Source organism: Ranitomeya variabilis, chromosome 1, assembly GCF_051348905.1.
Source record: "Ranitomeya variabilis isolate aRanVar5 chromosome 1, aRanVar5.hap1, whole genome shotgun sequence".
Taxonomy (NCBI): Eukaryota; Metazoa; Chordata; class Amphibia; order Anura; family Dendrobatidae; genus Ranitomeya; species Ranitomeya variabilis.
Window position 1 is genome coordinate 474,767,592 of NC_135232.1, and position 17,377 is coordinate 474,784,968.

General features: G+C 39.6%; 1 protein-coding gene across 7 annotated transcripts in view; it reads left to right on the top strand.

Annotated features, from left to right (window-relative positions):
* The window catches only part of SMC2 (structural maintenance of chromosomes 2), a 154,279-nt gene that overhangs the window by 124,947 nt on the left and 11,955 nt on the right, over window positions 1–17,377 (top strand). For all 7 annotated transcript variants that reach the window (XR_013213289.1, XM_077250912.1, XM_077250957.1 and 4 more), the window contains 3 exons: window positions 5,842–5,958; window positions 6,078–6,238; window positions 14,842–14,989. Coding sequence is in view for 6 of the 7 variants with exons in the window: in XM_077250912.1 (XP_077107027.1) it covers window positions 5,842–5,958; window positions 6,078–6,238; window positions 14,842–14,989 (426 nt within the window). In the remaining variant the exon portion in view is untranslated. The remainder of the gene's footprint in view (window positions 1–5,841; window positions 5,959–6,077; window positions 6,239–14,841; window positions 14,990–17,377) is intronic.

Genomic DNA, 17,377 nt, shown 5'->3' on the forward strand with positions numbered 1-17,377 from the left:
TATATATATATATATATACACATATATATATATATATATATATATATATATATATATATACACATATATATATATATATATATATATACGTGTATATATATATACACATATATAGATATATAGATAGATAGATATATCTATAGATATATATATAGATATATAGATATATATATATATATATATATATATATATATATATATATATATATATATATAGATATATATATATATATATATTTTTACAAACTTTTTTTTTTTTACTTTTGGCATGCTTCAATAGAAGCTGCCACAACCCGATCGGTTCTGCTACATAGAGGCGATGTTCAGATCGCCTCTATATAGCAGAATTACTCACTTGCTATGAGCGCTGACCACTGGGTGACGCTCACAGCAAGGCGGCGCTGACAACCATAGAGGTCTCCAGGAGACCTCAGGTTGTCATGCCAACACATCGGTGACCCACGATCACATGACATGGGTCACCGGTGTGCGTATTTCCGGCACGATTGCCGGAATCGTGATGTAAATGCCTCTGTCAAAGTTTGACTGTGGCATTTAACTGGTTAATAGCCGCAGGTCGATCACAATTCCACCCGCGGCTATTGCGGGCACATGTCAACTGTTCAAAACAGCTGACATGTCCCCGGAAAGATGTGGGCTCACCGCCGGAGCCCACATCAAAGGGAGGGGAGTCCAACATGGCGTACTATTACGCCCGATGTCGGAAAGGGGTTGAAGAAATTCTAACTAACTTTGGAAAAAAAAAATCACCATTTAAAAACGAACCTATACATGTTTGGCATCTACAAACTCTAATGACCTGGAGAATCATAATAGCAGGTCAGTTTTACCATTTAGTGAACTTGGTTAAAAAAACAATTGTGGAATTGCACTCTTTCTGCAATTTCACCGCACTTGGATGAGTACAACTCGTCTTGCAAAAAACGCAACCATATTGACTGAAAAAAAAAAAGTTTATCGCTTTGTAAAGAAGGGGAGTGAAAAACGGAGACTGGCCCTGGGGTGAAGGGTTTAAATTAATCTCTGCACAGCTACAAGTTTTTTACATACACCCAATTGTGAAAATGGATAGTCTTTCATTATCACTTTTTATTTTGCCTCTCTGTTGCTGTACATTGTGAGAAGTTTTCTTTACATCACGCATTAATGTAATCAGGAGGGGGGTGAAAGATGCATGCAAGTTTGTCACAGATTTCCAATAACATCCATCAGGATGTTTTAATGCTTCTTTGCTCTATTGCATGTGATTTAATGCAAAATAAGTAGTGTATTTCTAAAATTCCCTTTTTAACAATAGTTTGGCCATCGGCTCATAGCTGCAAGTTCGGTTTCTAAAACCAGTCCCCCCATTGATGTGCACATGCTCTAATAGGACTTATTTAATATCTCTATAGCCCAGGATTGATAAGCTGCTTCTTTTACTCATTGATCTGCATGTTTAATTTTTGTAGAAGGTTTATCTTGTACCAGTGATATGAAAGCTTTCATTACAATGTAGAGAGATAAATGTCACACTAGTTAACCTGTAACTAGTGACCACTGTTAAAAAAAAAAAAAAAAAAAAAAGGCAAAGGCTGCCTTATACCGCTGAACAAAAAGTGGAATAAAACCTGATCAAAAACATGAATGTAAATAAAAATATTACTGAAAACGTCATCTTGTCCAAAAAAAACAAAACGGAGCTGAATGGCGGATTACCAGCGGAGAAATAAGTTATAGCTCTCAGAATAAAGTGATGCAAAAATATATACACTGCTCAAAAAAATAAAGGGAATACTAAAATCCCACATCCTAGATATCACTGAACGAAATATTCCAGTCGTAAATCTTTATTCATTGCATAATGTATGTGTTGTGAACAACATAAAATGTGTTGAGAACAATAAAACATAAAAATGATCAACGTAAATCACAACTAATATCCCACGGAGGTCTGGAGTTGGAATGATGCTCAAAATCAAAGTAGAGAATGAAGTTACAGGCTGATCCAACTTCAGTGGAAATGCCTCAAGACAAGGAAATGATGCTCAGTAGTGTGTGTGGTCTCCACGTGCCTGTATGACCTACCTACAACGCCTGGGCATGCTCCTGATGAGGCGGCGGATGGTCTTCTGAGGGATCCCCTCCTAGACCTGGACTAAAGCATCCGCCAACTCCTGGACAGTCTGTGGTGCAACATGACGTTGGTGGATGGTGCGAGATATGATGTCCCAGATGTGTTCAATCGGATTCAGGTCTGGGGAACGGGTGGGCCAGTCCATAGCTTCAATACCTTCATCTTGCAGGAACTGCTGACACGCTCTAGCCACATGAGGTCTGGCATTGTCCTGCATTAGAAGGAACCCAGGGCCAACCGCACCAGCATATGGTCTCGCAAAGGGTCTGAGGATCTCATCTCGGTACCTAATGGCAGTCAGGCTACCTCTGGCGAGCACATGGAGGGCTGTGCAGCCCTCCAAAGAAATGCCACCCCACACCATTACTGACACACTGCATTCCCGGTCATGCTGAAGGATGTTGCAGGCAGCAGATCACTCTCCACGGCGTCTCCAGACTCTGTCACGTCTGTCACATGTGCTCAGTGTGAACCTGCTTTCATCTGTGAAGAGCACAGGGTGCCATTGGCGAACTTGCCAATCCTGGTGTTCTGTGGCAAATGCCAAGCGTCCTGCATGGTGTTGGGCTGTGAGCAAAACGCTCATCTGTGGACATCGGGCACTCGGACCATCCTCATGGAGTCGGTTTCTAACCATTTGTGCAGACACATGCACATTTGTGGCCTTTTGGAGGTCATTTTGCAGGGTTCTGGCAGTGCTCCTCCTGTTCCTCCTTGCACAAAGGCTGAGGTAGCGGTCCTGCTGCTGGGTTGTTGCCCTCCTACGGCCCCCTCCACATCTCCTGGTATACTGGCCTGTCTCCTGGGAGCGCCTCCACCCTCTGGACACTACGTTGACAGACACTGTAAACCTTGCCACAGCTCGCATTGATGTGCCATCCTGGATGAGCTGCACTACCTGAGCCACTTGTATGGGTTGTAGAGTCCGTCTCATGCTACCACGAGTGTGAAAGCACAACCAACATTCAAAAGTGACCAAAACATCAGCCAGAAAACATTGGTACTGAGATGTGGTCTGTGGTCCCCACCTGCAGAACCACTCCTTTGAGTGTGTCTTGATAATTGCCAATAATTTCCATCTGTTGTCTGTTCCATTTGCACAACAGCATGTGAAATTGATTGTCAAACAATGTTGCTTCCTAAGTGGACAGTTTGATTTCACAGAAGTTTGATTTACTTGGAGTTATATTCTGTTTAAGTGTTCCCTTTTTTTTTTTGAGCAGTGTATATTTTTTTAACAAAATAGTTTTGATTGTGTAAAAGCGCCAAAACATAAACAACATAAATGTGGTATTTCTGCAATCGTACTGACACAAATAAATTGTTATCCGAAGAATAAAGCTGCCTTATCAATTTTAACCACACGCGGAACGGCATAACAAAAGAAATTCAGCAAATGCTCCTCTCATGTCTGAGCAAGTGTGTCTAAACCCCATTTAGCATCTACATATTTGGCATTTCTGTAGCTAGGAGAGCCTGCTTAATTTATGGGTGCATGTCTCCAGAAGCAATGAGCTGGACACCACAACGTACTCCTCACTACAACGTACTGGGCACTACAATGACAGTTTGTAATTTTCATTCGGCAACATCCGCTGATGCTTGTTTCTGGAAAACACCCATGGAGTCAAAATCATTACTACACTAGATGAATTCCCAAAGGGGTATAATTTCCAAAATGAGGTCACTTGAGGGGGGATTCTTCTCTTCTAGCGCTTTATATATGGCGTCCACAAACTATTCTAGGAAAATCTGCGCTCCAGGAAGCAACTGACACTCCATCCCTCCCAAGTCTCTCCTTATTGTTAAGCAGTACTGTACAACCACATATGAGGGTATTTCCACATTCAGCAGAAATTGTGGGACACATTTTGGTGTCATTTTTACCCACTTTCCTGTGTGAAAATGTAAATCTGTGGCTAAAACTAAATTGTGGTGGTATTTATTTCTTCTTTGTCAAATACTATAAAATTCTGTGACACACCTGTGGTGGTGTCAATATGATAACTTTATCCCTACATGAATTGATCAAGAGGTGTAGTTTGGAAAATGATGTCACTTTATGAGGGGTTCTGCTGTATCGGCACTTCAGGGGTTTTCCCAGTGGGTCATGGCCCCCGCAAACCATACCAGTAAAATCTGCACTGTAATATGGTGCACCTTCTCTCTTCAGCTGTGCACTGTGCCTGAAAAGTATTTCCTGAGTACATGTAGGGTATTGGCGCACTCAAGAGAATTTTTTTACAAAAACATCAATTTTTTCTATTCGTCCTTTGAAAAATAAAAACTTGGGGCTAAAACATTAGTGGCAAAAATGTAATTCTTCTTTCTTAATCGCCCAATGGTATAAAATTCTGTGAGGCACATGTGATGTCAATATAATCACTGCACCTCTAGATGACTAGTTTGTAAAATGAGGTCACACATGGGGTTGTCTGGTTTTCTGGCACCTCGGGGGCTCTGCCAATGTTACATGGCACCCTCAAATGTATTCCAGCTAAATCTGAAATCCAATATGGCGCATTTCCCTTCTGAGCTTTGCACCATGCCTCAAAAGTAGTTTTCAACCACTTATAGGGTATATGTGTACCCTAAATTGCACAACAATTTTTGGGGTCCATTTTTTGCCTTATGTCCTTGTGAAAATGAGAAAAATTGGGGCTAAAACAATTTTGTGGGAAAAATTTTTGTTTTTGTTTTTTTAATTTTTGCAGATCAACGTTGTAAAATTCTGTGAAGCACCTGGAGGACCAAAGTGCTTTTCACACGTCTAGCTAAATTCTCTGAGGTGTCTAGTTTCCAAAATGGGATCACTTTTGTTTGGTGGTTCCACTGTTTGGGTACAATCAGGGCTCTCCTAACGAGACAGGACACTCACAGACCATTCCATCAAAGTCTGCATTCCAAAATGTTATTCCTTTTCTAAGCCCTGCTGTGTGCCTAAATGGTAGTTTTTCCCCACATATGGGGTATTTGCAAACTCAGGAGAAATTGCACGACAAACATTAGGGTCCATTTTCTCCTGTTACCATTGTGAAAATAAATTTGGGTCTAAAGTAAAAAGATTTTGTGAAAAAAGTTCTCTTCCTTTTTTTCTTCCACTTTGCAAAAATTGCTGTGAATCATCTGAAGGGTTAATACACTTCTTTAATGTGGTTTTGAGCACCTTGAGGGGTTCATTTTTGAAAATGGTGTAAATTTGGGGTATTTTCTGTCATACAGGCCCCTCAAAGTCACTTCAATTGTAATGTGATTCATAAAAAAATTCATTTTGTTGGAAATATGAGAAATCCCTGGTCAATTTTAAACCCTTTTAACTTCCTAATAAATTGTTTCAAAATTTGTGTTGATGTAAAGTAGACATGTGTGAAATGTTATTAACTATTTTGTGTGATATAACTCTCTGGTTTAAGGGCATAAACGTTTGCAAATTGCAAAATTTTCACCAAATTTCTTAAGTCATATCAAACAAATGTTACCACTGTCATGAAGTGCAATATTTCACAAGAGAACATTCTCAGAATCGGTGGGATCCGTTGAAACGTTCCAGAGTTATTACCTCGTAAAGTGACACTGGTCAGAATTGAAAAATTTGCCCTGGACAGGAAGGTGCTTTGGGGAGGGGGTGTTAAAGAGGTTAAAGGCAAAAATAATTGCAACTAAGATTTGCTCTAGGAATGACCTAATGAGTTTTATTTCTACAGTATAATGACTTGATGAAAAAGAAGAGAATAGTGGAGAATGATAAGTCAAAGATTTTGGGCACTATTGAAGAACTTGATGAGAAGAAAAACAGCGCTTTAAAGATTGCATGTGAAAAGGTAAGGGGCTCTGTCGTTGTAGTTATAGTGATTGTACTCCACTCGTGCAACAGCACAAAACTATGTAGTCACCCTGATATTGTAACAATGCCACTTCTATTTTTATTTTATTTTTTAAGGTGAATAATGACTTTGGTTCCATTTTCTCAATGCTTTTACCCGGGGCAAATGCTATGTTGTCTCCTCCAGAAGGATGCGATGTACTAGGTGGACTGGAGTTTAAAGTTGCATTGGGAAGTACATGGAAAGAAAATTTGACAGAACTAAGTGGAGGACAACGGTATGTGACAATATAGTTAAACAAAGAAAAATTCAAACATCTAGGACCTTCATAAAATCACTTTAAAAAAAAAAAAAATTCAAGGTCACAAGTCTGGGAATTACAGGCAATGACTAAACACAGCAGTCTGAAACAAGTTTGTCTGTAATTCCCAATTTTCGGATTTGTGATCTTAAATTTTTTCAATAAGGATTTTATGAAGATCTTACGTTTTTCTCCCTTCTTTCTGTGGCACCACAAGTTTCCTCTGCACGAATTCTTCATATCTGGGTGAGCTGAATTTTTCTACACAATTTTGTAATGTATATCTAGTTCTTAGTTGAAGTGGTATTTAAGTTGCACATTTAGGGCATGTACCCAGGTAGGCATGTGCCTGACTCTCTATATTTACGTCTGTGGATGTGGCATAGATATTGAAGATGGGAATACTTTAGGTCCTGAAAATCACTATATCAGCAGTAAATACTTACAAATTGTTACATAATTCTATCCAGCCATTTATTTGTTATGTTTCTTAGAAGTTGATTGTATCTAGTAACGCAAGCATATCTCGTCATCTGCTGATAGCATTTGTAGGAAGTTGACAGCGGATTCTCTCTTCCCTTATATTGCTATGTCTACCATCTATTGTAACGTAATGTTATCCAGTTGTTGATGTGGTTGTCACAACGTCCCAGGGAACAGTTTTATAAAAACCAAACTGCCCATTACACACCTTCCCTGGGTCCAGTGCTGAGTCTCCACCATTGCCCCTGGTGTCTGTCATTGCCTGCAGAGTTGACATCTCATTGATATTGCAACAGCCAATCCATGAGCTCAGCAGCTCCGTGTTGGGCGTTCCATGAACATGGGCCGAGCCTCTCAGCTCAATGATTGTTGATATGACGTAGCACTGCAGCCAGTAACAGAAGGCCGGAGCAACACCCGATACTTGGTTGTGGTCTCGAGGATAATGAGTAAAGCGTGTTTGGGTTTTTGTTTTTTTTTAAATAAATTGCAATGGGACACCAAGATTTCCTGAAAGGTGACAACCTCTTTACGTTTCAATGTCTTCACACCGAAGTTTCACTTTAGTAATCTACACGTTCGGAAAGAAGCAGCTTAATATCATAAACTCTAACATAGCAAATGACAAGATTCCTGTCTCATCTCCACCCTGAAATACTGGTTATGCATATTTTGTTTTCCTGCTTAATATTAAAAGTTAGTCTAAAAAAAACCAAAAAAAACAGCAGAACAGTATGTGTGTAATAAAAAATATGTAATCTCTTGTATGCTAAAATTCTTCTACTTGAATTCAAGATGTACCATATTTTTCGGACTATAAGACACACTAGGTTTTAGAGGAGGAAAATAGCAAAAAAAGAAAAATGTGGCCAATTCTGTACTAATATCCCCTATCCTGGTATATATGGTCTCCTCATCCCTGTCCTGGTATATATGGTCCCCTCATCTCTATCCTGGTATGCATGCCCCCCTCATCCCTATCCTGGTATGCATGGCCCCCTCATCCCCATTCTGGTATGTATGGCCCCGTCATCCCTATCCTGATATGCATGGCCCCCACCAGAAAGCATTAAAAAACATAAACCATTCTACTTACCTCCTCTGTGCTCCCTCGCAGTGTCCTGTTCTGATGTCGGCAGCTGATTTATGCATGCGCCATCATCCCCACTCTTGTATGCATGGTCCCCTCATCCCTATCCTGGTATGCATGGCCCCTTATCACCATCCTCGAATGCATGGCCCCCATCACAAAAAACATTAAAAAAGACATAAACCATTCTACTTACCTTCCCTGTGCTCCTTCGCAGCATCCTGTTCTGATGCCAACAGCTGATTTATGCTAGTAGCCAGCGCATGGCAGTGATGTCATGCGCTACTTACAAGCAGAGGACAGCTGCCGGAATACTCTCTGCTCCCAGCGCTGCAACTATGGGCTTGTGGAGCAGTAAATATTCACTATTAGGCTATGTTCACACAGTGCAGATTATTTGCGGTTTTTTAGCGTTTTTGCGCTATAAAAACGCTATAAAACCGCAAATAATCTGCATACATTAAGCATCCTATCATTTTTAATGAAATCCGCAATCTCTGTGCACATGATGTGCGTTTTTCCGCATGAAAAACGCATTGCGGTAAAAATCCGGACATGCTCATTAATTTTGCGTTTTTTTCGCGGTTTTTCCACTGTCTAATGCATTGGGAAATGTTTGGGAAAAACCGCGTCAAAAACGCGTCAAAACCGCGCAAAAAACGCATTAAAAAACGCCTGCGGTTTTCATGCAGAAAACCGGCAGAAATGTCAGGATTTTCCCAGGAATTTTCTGCATCAATTCCTGAACGTGTGTATGGGGCCTTAGTAGGCACAGTAACCTGGGATGCAGGCTTCCTGTGCCACTGCTAAAGAGAAATTAATATTCACTGCTCTCCACGCCATTCTCTTTAATAGCGGGCACACATGATCCCTGCTTACAGCACGTCTGGCATTTCATGACCAACATGTCCTAAGGTAATACTATGAGTGGTATACACATATTCTTTAGTTGCCTGGGCTTTATTATATGCTTTTGGTCTTGTGAAAAAAATCAGAGTTCAACCCCTAGGAACTAACCTTTGATTGACTGATTGTTTGTCTGGGTTCGGCTCATAGATTTTTCTCTTTTACCTTTGATACCCATAAATTATTTACACTATAATGACCATATAACATATGCCAGTACGATGCTGTAGCAAGGGTGCACGGATCTTTTTGTGTCTTTAGCCAGCAGTATCTTTACCATCTATGTGTGGTGGCTGTTTTTTAACTGTTGCCTTCCATTCACCATATTTTGTGTTCACATATTATGTATGTGTGTGTGTATATGTATGTATATATATATATATATATATATATATATATATATATATATATATATATATATATATATATATATATATATATATATAATATATAGTTAGTATTGATGTACATTTGACATCTTAATAAACGTGTATTGATTACTTGTTTATACCTCTATTTCTCGGCGTGGATCTCTGGCTAAAATTATTTTATTATCTATTATGGATAACCGGTTTTGTTGACATTTGTCACTACTCCATAGCCTAGTGCTTTATAGGTATATGATCGCCAGGTGGCTGCGACTACTGTGCCCGCTATTAAAGATCAATGAATATTCTATGCTCTCCATGCCCATGGGAGTGGAGAGTAGTGAATATTAATTCCCTTAAGTAGCGGACACACTTCACAGCCCAGCAGCTTCTGGAGCCTGTTGCTATCAGCGTGTCCACTATTAAAGAGAAATTAATATTTACTGCTCTCTACTCCCATGGACGTGGAGAGCAGTGAATATTCATTTCTGTTTAGCAGCGGACATAGGAGTTAGTTGCAGCAGCCGGCTCCCGTGACCTGCTGCTCCACTCCCCCACTTCCCCTTCCACAGCAGATACATCCAGACTACAAATTTTTGGAGGATTAAAGTACGTCTTATAGTCCGAAAAATACGGTACTATTTCTTTCCATAGTCCTATTCTGGATAATTTCTTGTCTTGTTTGAGCCAGAAATTATTGTAACTTATATTTAGTAATTAACCAAATAAACAACTATATATGTGGTCGTGTAACTGTATAGATATATAACGCCTAAAGATATGAAACGACAACCAATACTTTATGATAAAATATAAATTTTATTATAAACATAATAATAACAATTTAAAATTCAGGAAAGGACCACCAGATGGCAGTAGAATGCAGGTTATCATACAAGGGCGTGTCAATAAATGTTTGAATAATTGATTTCTAAGTAAGCCAGATAATGTAACGAGCATGGAAATCACACCATAAATGCTCAAAAATTGAGGTAATTTTGCTTACATTGCATATTTTACATTTCATAGTATATTCCATATGGAAAAGTAGGGGATAAAGTGAACATAGTGCATGTAGCAGAGTTGATATTACACATAAATGCTTAAAAGATAAATACAGTGTCAAATTTTCAAAAATGATATTAAGCTACCTCAAGAGTGCACTAAATAAATCGCATTGCACTGCGAATTAGAAATTCAATATAAAGTGCATATGTCAGGAAAGTATGCATTTAAAGTGAACGCTGTGCATGAGTAAACTATATAGATAAATAATGTACCCCCAAAATAGATATAGTAAAGTGCCGTGCACAGTAAATAAAGGAGGAAAACAAGAAGAAAAATGAAATAAAATAATTACAAAGTGCACCAAAATGTAATCATGTGAAGTATTTCCATGGTCAGACATACAAAGAAACAAGAATAAAAAACATTAAAAACAAAGCAGATAACAATGTGGGAGATACTAATTACAAAAAAGGCACAAAACTTAGGGCCTCATTTAAGCCCTTAGGGGACACAGTGTCTAGTTTACAGATCCACTGTATTTCTCTCTGTGCCAGCCGTTTTTTCCAGTCCCCACCCTGAGTCCCTATAATAATTCTATCAATCCCGCTTACCTTAAGAAGGGATGAGTCACATCCATGAAAAAGTTTGAAGTGACGAGGTACCGTTTTTAGCTCAGCAATGTTTGTGACACCCTCCGCAGCTTTAATATCAAGTACATGTTCCCTGACTCTCCTCCTCAGTTCACGTGATGTCATGCCCGCATACAGTTTTTTACACGGACAACTAGCACAATAGACTACGCCCATCGTTTTACAATTGATGCTGTGGGTAATTTTAAAAGTCTTCGTACCAGAGGAGTCAACAAAATTCTGTGTTGTGTTAATATTGGAACAAGCCACGCAAGAACCACATGGTTTGCACCCCCATACGGGTTTTCCCGAGTTGAATATAGTTCTCTCTTTGGGGCCCTCCAAGTTACTCTGGACCAACATATCCCTTAGATTACGGGACCTTTTGTAGGTAATTGCTGGATGTTTGGGGATGAAGTGATTCAAGGTGTCGTCCAGTCTCAAAATATCCCAAAATTTGTTGAGTGCTCTCCACATTTCCCCATTCCTGACATTAAAAGTTGAGATGAATCTCACCATTTCGTTATCTTTCCTTTTCTTCGGTTGATAGAGGAGATCTGACCATTTGGAAAACCTAGCACGACGATAGCCTTTTTGTATATTTGCTTCAGAATAACCCCGTTCAATGAATCGCTCTCTAAGTACTTCAGCTTGATGTTCAAAGAGTTTATCATTAGAGCATATTCTGCACATTCTCAGGAATTGTCCTGTAGGAATACTGCGGATCAAATTCCTAGGGTGAGAAGAACTAGCATGTAGTAGACTATTGACCGCCGTGGATTTCCGATGGACATCAGTCACAATCTGACCGTTGTCATTGATATCAAATAGAACATCCAGCAAGTCGATGTTGTGCCTCCCCGATTTGTACGTCAATTTTATGTTCAGGTCATTCCTGTTGATACTGGAAATGAAATTGGACAAATCATCACTAGTACCTTGCCAAAGAAAAAAGATATCGTCTATAAAACGACTCCATGATAGCACTTTATCAATATGTGGGGTGCCATCAGATAAAGAGGTCCCTCTCCCACAGCCCCAGGAACAGATTAGCATACGAGGGCGCACAGGACGCCCCCATAGCTGTGCCCCGGAGCTGTAGGAAGAAGGACCCCCTAAACAAAAAGAAATTATGAGTTAAAATAAAATGGAGTAGTTCAATGATGAGTTTGGCCAAATCCCCTTCTATATCAGACATTTCTAAAAAAATATCCAACTGCCCTCATACCATCCTCATGCCTTATTGACGTGTAAAGGGATTCAACGTCACAGACTACCATCAATGTGTCTTCACTAATCTGAACCCCATCCATCTTTTTAAGTATGTCAGATGTGTCTTTCAAATATGATGGCAATACTTCGACCAAAGGTCTCAAAATTTGGTCAATAAATTTACATATAGGTTCACACATACTGTCAATACCTGAAATTATAGGCCTGCCGGGTGGGTTCAAGATGTCTTCGTGTATTTTGGGCAATAGGTAGAATGCGGCAATTCTTGGATGTTTATTGTAAAGGCATTCCATTTTCTTCTGATTAATTATTCCCTTGGATTCAGCTTCAGAAAGAATCAATTGTAGTTGTGCCTGAAAACTGGACAAAGGATTGAAAGTTAATTTTGTATATGTCACACAGTCATTAAGATGTTTTTTCACCTCCTTTTCATATTGTGCTTTGGGCCATAGGACCACATTCCCACCTTTGTCTGAAGGTTTTATAATAACATCATCCATTCATTTTAGTTGGTCCAGAGCAATTCGCTCATCTCGAGTCAAATTGTCGTAGGGTAATTGTGTGGAGATACGTTTAAATTCTTCATCAACCAATTTAACGAAAAGTTCAACATTGGGATACATTGAGATCGGAGGGGAGCGATTAGATGGAGGAATGATTGATTTAGGTAACTTACCGGGTTTAATTTGTACTTGTTCATCCAAGAGGCTCTCTAAAATCCTCACCGTCTCTTGTTCCTCTATTGTTAAAGATACACCATCATCAGTGTGTTTATCAAACATCTTTTTAAAAACTAATTTGTGGGCGAAAAGATGCAAATCTTTAAGGGCCGTAAAATAGTCAAATTTGCTTGTGGGTGAAAATGAAAGCCCCTTATTTAATACCTGTATTTGAAATTGAGACAAAGTTCTATTAGAAAGATCGATTACCTTTGAAGCTGGGGGCTGGTTGCTTCCATTGTAGTTAGTCCCATTACGTTGTGGATATCTCCTATGTTCATATTTCCTATGTCCCAATCGGGTCAGGTGTTGATCCCGAATAGATAGAGAATCGACAGATTCTTCGTCCGTTGATGTAACTGAAGACACTGAAGGTTTACATATTTTATTGAGTGATTCAGTCTTCCATTTATACATCTTACTGTTCTGAAAGTCTTGACGGTCCCGTTGATATTTATTTGATTTGACATCCTTAAAGCACTCCTCCATCTCACCGTTAAATTTTTCAATATCTGTCCCAGTAGTAATATCTTTCAAATTCTGTTGGAGTTTATCAATTTCTTTATCTATATCCTCAAGGGTCATCCCATTCTTTTTAATAATGAGTAGGAGGAATTGATTGGAACAATGGTTACAGATTTCTTCCCATTGGGAGGTGAACTTAACATCATCTTTACCATATGACGGGAACACCTGGACTCTGAGGCCTCTCTGAATTAATTTCTCCTCAACATAGTTTTGAAGGGTGGTTTTATTCCACCAAATCTTAATCCGACGATGATATAGTTGTTTTAGATCATACTTCACATCACGGATTTTATTAAAATCACTATTGTCCACCTGGACATCCTTCCCTTTAAATACTGATAATGCCTGGGAGTGCCAAGCAGCTTCTTTAGCACGAAAATCCATAATGGATATAAAGAGAACCTCTGTAAATATACAGGAAAATAGTTAATCAACCAAATAAACAACTATATATGTGGTCGTGTAACTGTATAGATATATAACGCCTAAAGATATGAAACAACCACCAATACTTTATGATAAAATATAAATTTTATTATAAACATAATAATAACAATTTAAAATTCAGGAAAGGACCACCAGGTGGCAGTAGAATGCCGGTTATCATACAAGGGCATGTCAATAAATGTTTGAATAATTGATTTCTAAGTAAGCCAGATAATGTAACGAGCATGGAAATCACTCCATAAATGCTCAAAAATTGAGGTAATTTTGCTTACATTGCATATTTCACATTTCATAGTATATTCCATATGGAAAAGTAGGGGATATAGTGAACATAGTGCATGTAGCAGAGTTGATATTACACATAAATGCTTAAAAGATAAATAGTGTGTCAAATTTGCAAAAATGATATTAAGCTACCTCAAGAGTGCACTAAATAAATCGCATTGCACTGCGAATTAGACATACGTATGTCTGACCATGGAAATACTTCGCATGATTACATTTTGGTGCACTTTGTAATTATTTGATTTCATTTTTCTTCTTGTTTTCCTCCTTTATTTACTGTGCACGGCACTTTACTATATCTATTTTGGGGGTACATTATTTATCTATATAGTTTACTCATGCACAGCGTTCACTTTAAATGGATACTTTCCTGACATATGCACTTTATATTGAATTCTAATTCGCAGTGCAATGCGATTTATTTAGTGCACTCTTGAGGTAGCTTAATATCATTTTTGCAAATTTGACACTGTATTTATCTTTTAAGCATTTATGTGTAATATCAACTCTGCTACATGCACTATGTTCACTTTATCCCCTACTTTTCCATATGGAATATAATATGAAATGTGAAATATGCAATGTAAGCAAAATTACCTCAATTTTTGAGCATTTATGGTGTGATTTCCATGCTCGTTACATTATCTGGCTTACTTAGAAATTAATTATTCAAACATTTATTGACATGCCCTTGTATGATAACCTGCATTCTACTGCCACCTGGTGGTCCTTTCCTGAATTTTAAATTGTTATTATTATGTTTATAATAAAATTTATATTTTATCATAAAGTATTGGTGGTTGTTTCATATCTTTAGGCGTTTTATATTTAGTAATGATATAGTAATATTTGCACTTCATGTCTGTGTATTATTGTTTTTCAGCTCTCTTGTGGCATTGTCTCTTATTCTTGCCATGTTGCTTTTTAAACCTGCTCCTATTTATATCTTGGATGAAGTTGATGCTGCCTTGGACCTTTCTCACACCCAAAACATTGGTCAGATGCTGCGTACTCACTTTCAACACTCACAGGTATGTGGAACTACAGCACTTACATCTATATTTTGCTACAATTGTTTTGTGGTCTCTGGTGCTAGGTAAAACAACATTCTTGACAACTTATAAAACTCAGGCAGATTAAATATGGCAAATCATGGCATGTTTTTTGCATCTCACAAAACTATTTTTAAAGTGTGTCAAAAAATGAGTTAAATATGGAAATTGACTCATCAGAAAGTAGGATGACTTGAACTCTAGTGCCACCTATTGGAAACAGCTATCCTAAAGTCGATATTATTGACCCTTTAACAATCTTTGCCACATGACTTAGTGTCTGGTTTGACTTTTGTCCTCATTCCATATGCAGTGTTTGCCACTCATCATTGCAAAGCATGAGGTCTAATTTGGCCTTATGAGCATTGCAGCTATGTGATATTTTGTCCAATCCCAAGTGTCTTCTTGGTTTATGTTTCCCCCCAGACAATAAATCTTCCCCTATGTACTTGTACCATCCTGTCTGCCTATCATGAGACGGAATGCTCTTCAGTGTCTGTTTCAGTTGTAATAACATATGAAGGCCCAAAATTAGGAAGAACTTGATTATTTATTGTGGGAGTTAAACCCTGGTCCTCCCATCAACACAGTGAATTAAGATAGAACATGCCCTTCCATATGCAGTGAAACCTGTCTGCTGAACAGGAAAACTGGTACCGAGAATAAACAATTTTGAGTTTTTGATTTTTTTTTTTCCCCCATTAATGACTTTGTCTATTATCCCATTTCATAAAGTGATTGTGAGAATGAAGGGGACGCACAGTGCAGGGATTCTTTTCCCCACTACTCAGTAGCACCGAATATCAAGCATGGAGGAATGTATGTGAACTGGGCAGATGTATTGAGTGCTTCCATGCTGGGAAAAACTCTAGGGTTATCCTTCATTCTCAGGATCGTGGGGTGCAGAAGTCAGAACACGATTAATAATAAATAGCAGCAGCAGCACAATGACTGCGGTTGCCGCTGCAATCGGGTCCAGCAAAAACTTGAAGTGGATGTGCGTCCTCAGACGCACATCCAGTTGAAGTGTATTACGGCGCACAGACACATCAGGTTCGCAGATGCATGGCAGTGACGTCACACACTCCCATCACATGCCATAGTCGACTACCGGCTTCACAAAAGGATCTGAATGGCATGAGAGCGAAGGAAAGGGGAGTATTTATTTTTGGAAATAAAAAAATCGGTGGCCCTACTACTATGGATGACTATGGGGTGTATTATACCTTATAGGAAGACTGGGGGGTGCATTATACTTTTATGGATAACTATGGGGGGAGTATTGTACTAAATGGATGACTATAAACTGTGGAGTATATTATATGGAGGACTATGGGGAGTGCATTATACTTATTCAATGGAGCCTCATGAATTCTGTGTAATCCCCTGGTGAGTATAATGGTTTATTTCCTTCTATACATTAAAGAGCGGAGGACATATACCAAGATGGGGAATAAAGATGGATCGCCCCCAGTAGGGCCGTGGGGTACTCGGCACCGGGTCCTTCAGTTCAGGGGATGTCACGGTGGCTGACCGGGTCCGTGGCCCTAGGGGAATGTCCATTGTAAAATAAGGGAAAGGTCTTTAAAGGGATAATGTTCGTGACGCCACCTGTGGTATTCAGTCAGGGTGACGACGCTGCTTAGGGGTCCGCTGGGGTGATGTAATGGCAGCTAGATGGTATAACTTCCCACAGGTGAAGTGTATCCCCAGGGCTTCCCAGAGTGTAGATGGTGGATGATGTAAGACGCAGTGAATAATGAGGACACAAGGTTGCAGTCTCTTTACCTTTACTGAAGGCTTCAGCATCCACAGTCCAGGGTACAGACCACAGGGTAGGCAGAGTCCGGCCGGTCTGAAGGCAAATCCCGAGTTCCCTATCCAGGTGGAAATCAGTAGCCTTCCTCTAGCGCCTGTGTGTTGTAGTACCTCCCTGCTGAGATTCTTGGTAAGGTCCTCACAACTGTTGTAGATGTTCTAGATGTTATGTCTTCCTCTCTGTCCCCCAGATGGTGTGGATAGGACAAACCCGTATGACTGGTGGCCTGAGGCTTTTTACAGGGACTCTAGAGATGCCCCGGCCCCCACAAGTTGCCACCGTGCCTCCTGGGTATATGGTCGGGCAGCCAACGTGGAATTGACTGTCCTGCCGGTCTCTGAAGCAAGGCTTGGAGACGATTGCTTCCTCGGTGTTCCGGCCACCGGCGTCTCCGCCTCAGAAGGAGGCAGCCTTTTACAGGGCGGAACTCCCTCTGGTTTTCTCCTTGTGCTATGACTTCGTTTCTCACCCGCTACAATACAGTTCTCTTCGTGTCCTTCCTTAGGATGCTGCCGCACGTGGGGCAGGCGCAGCTCCGTAGCCCTCTA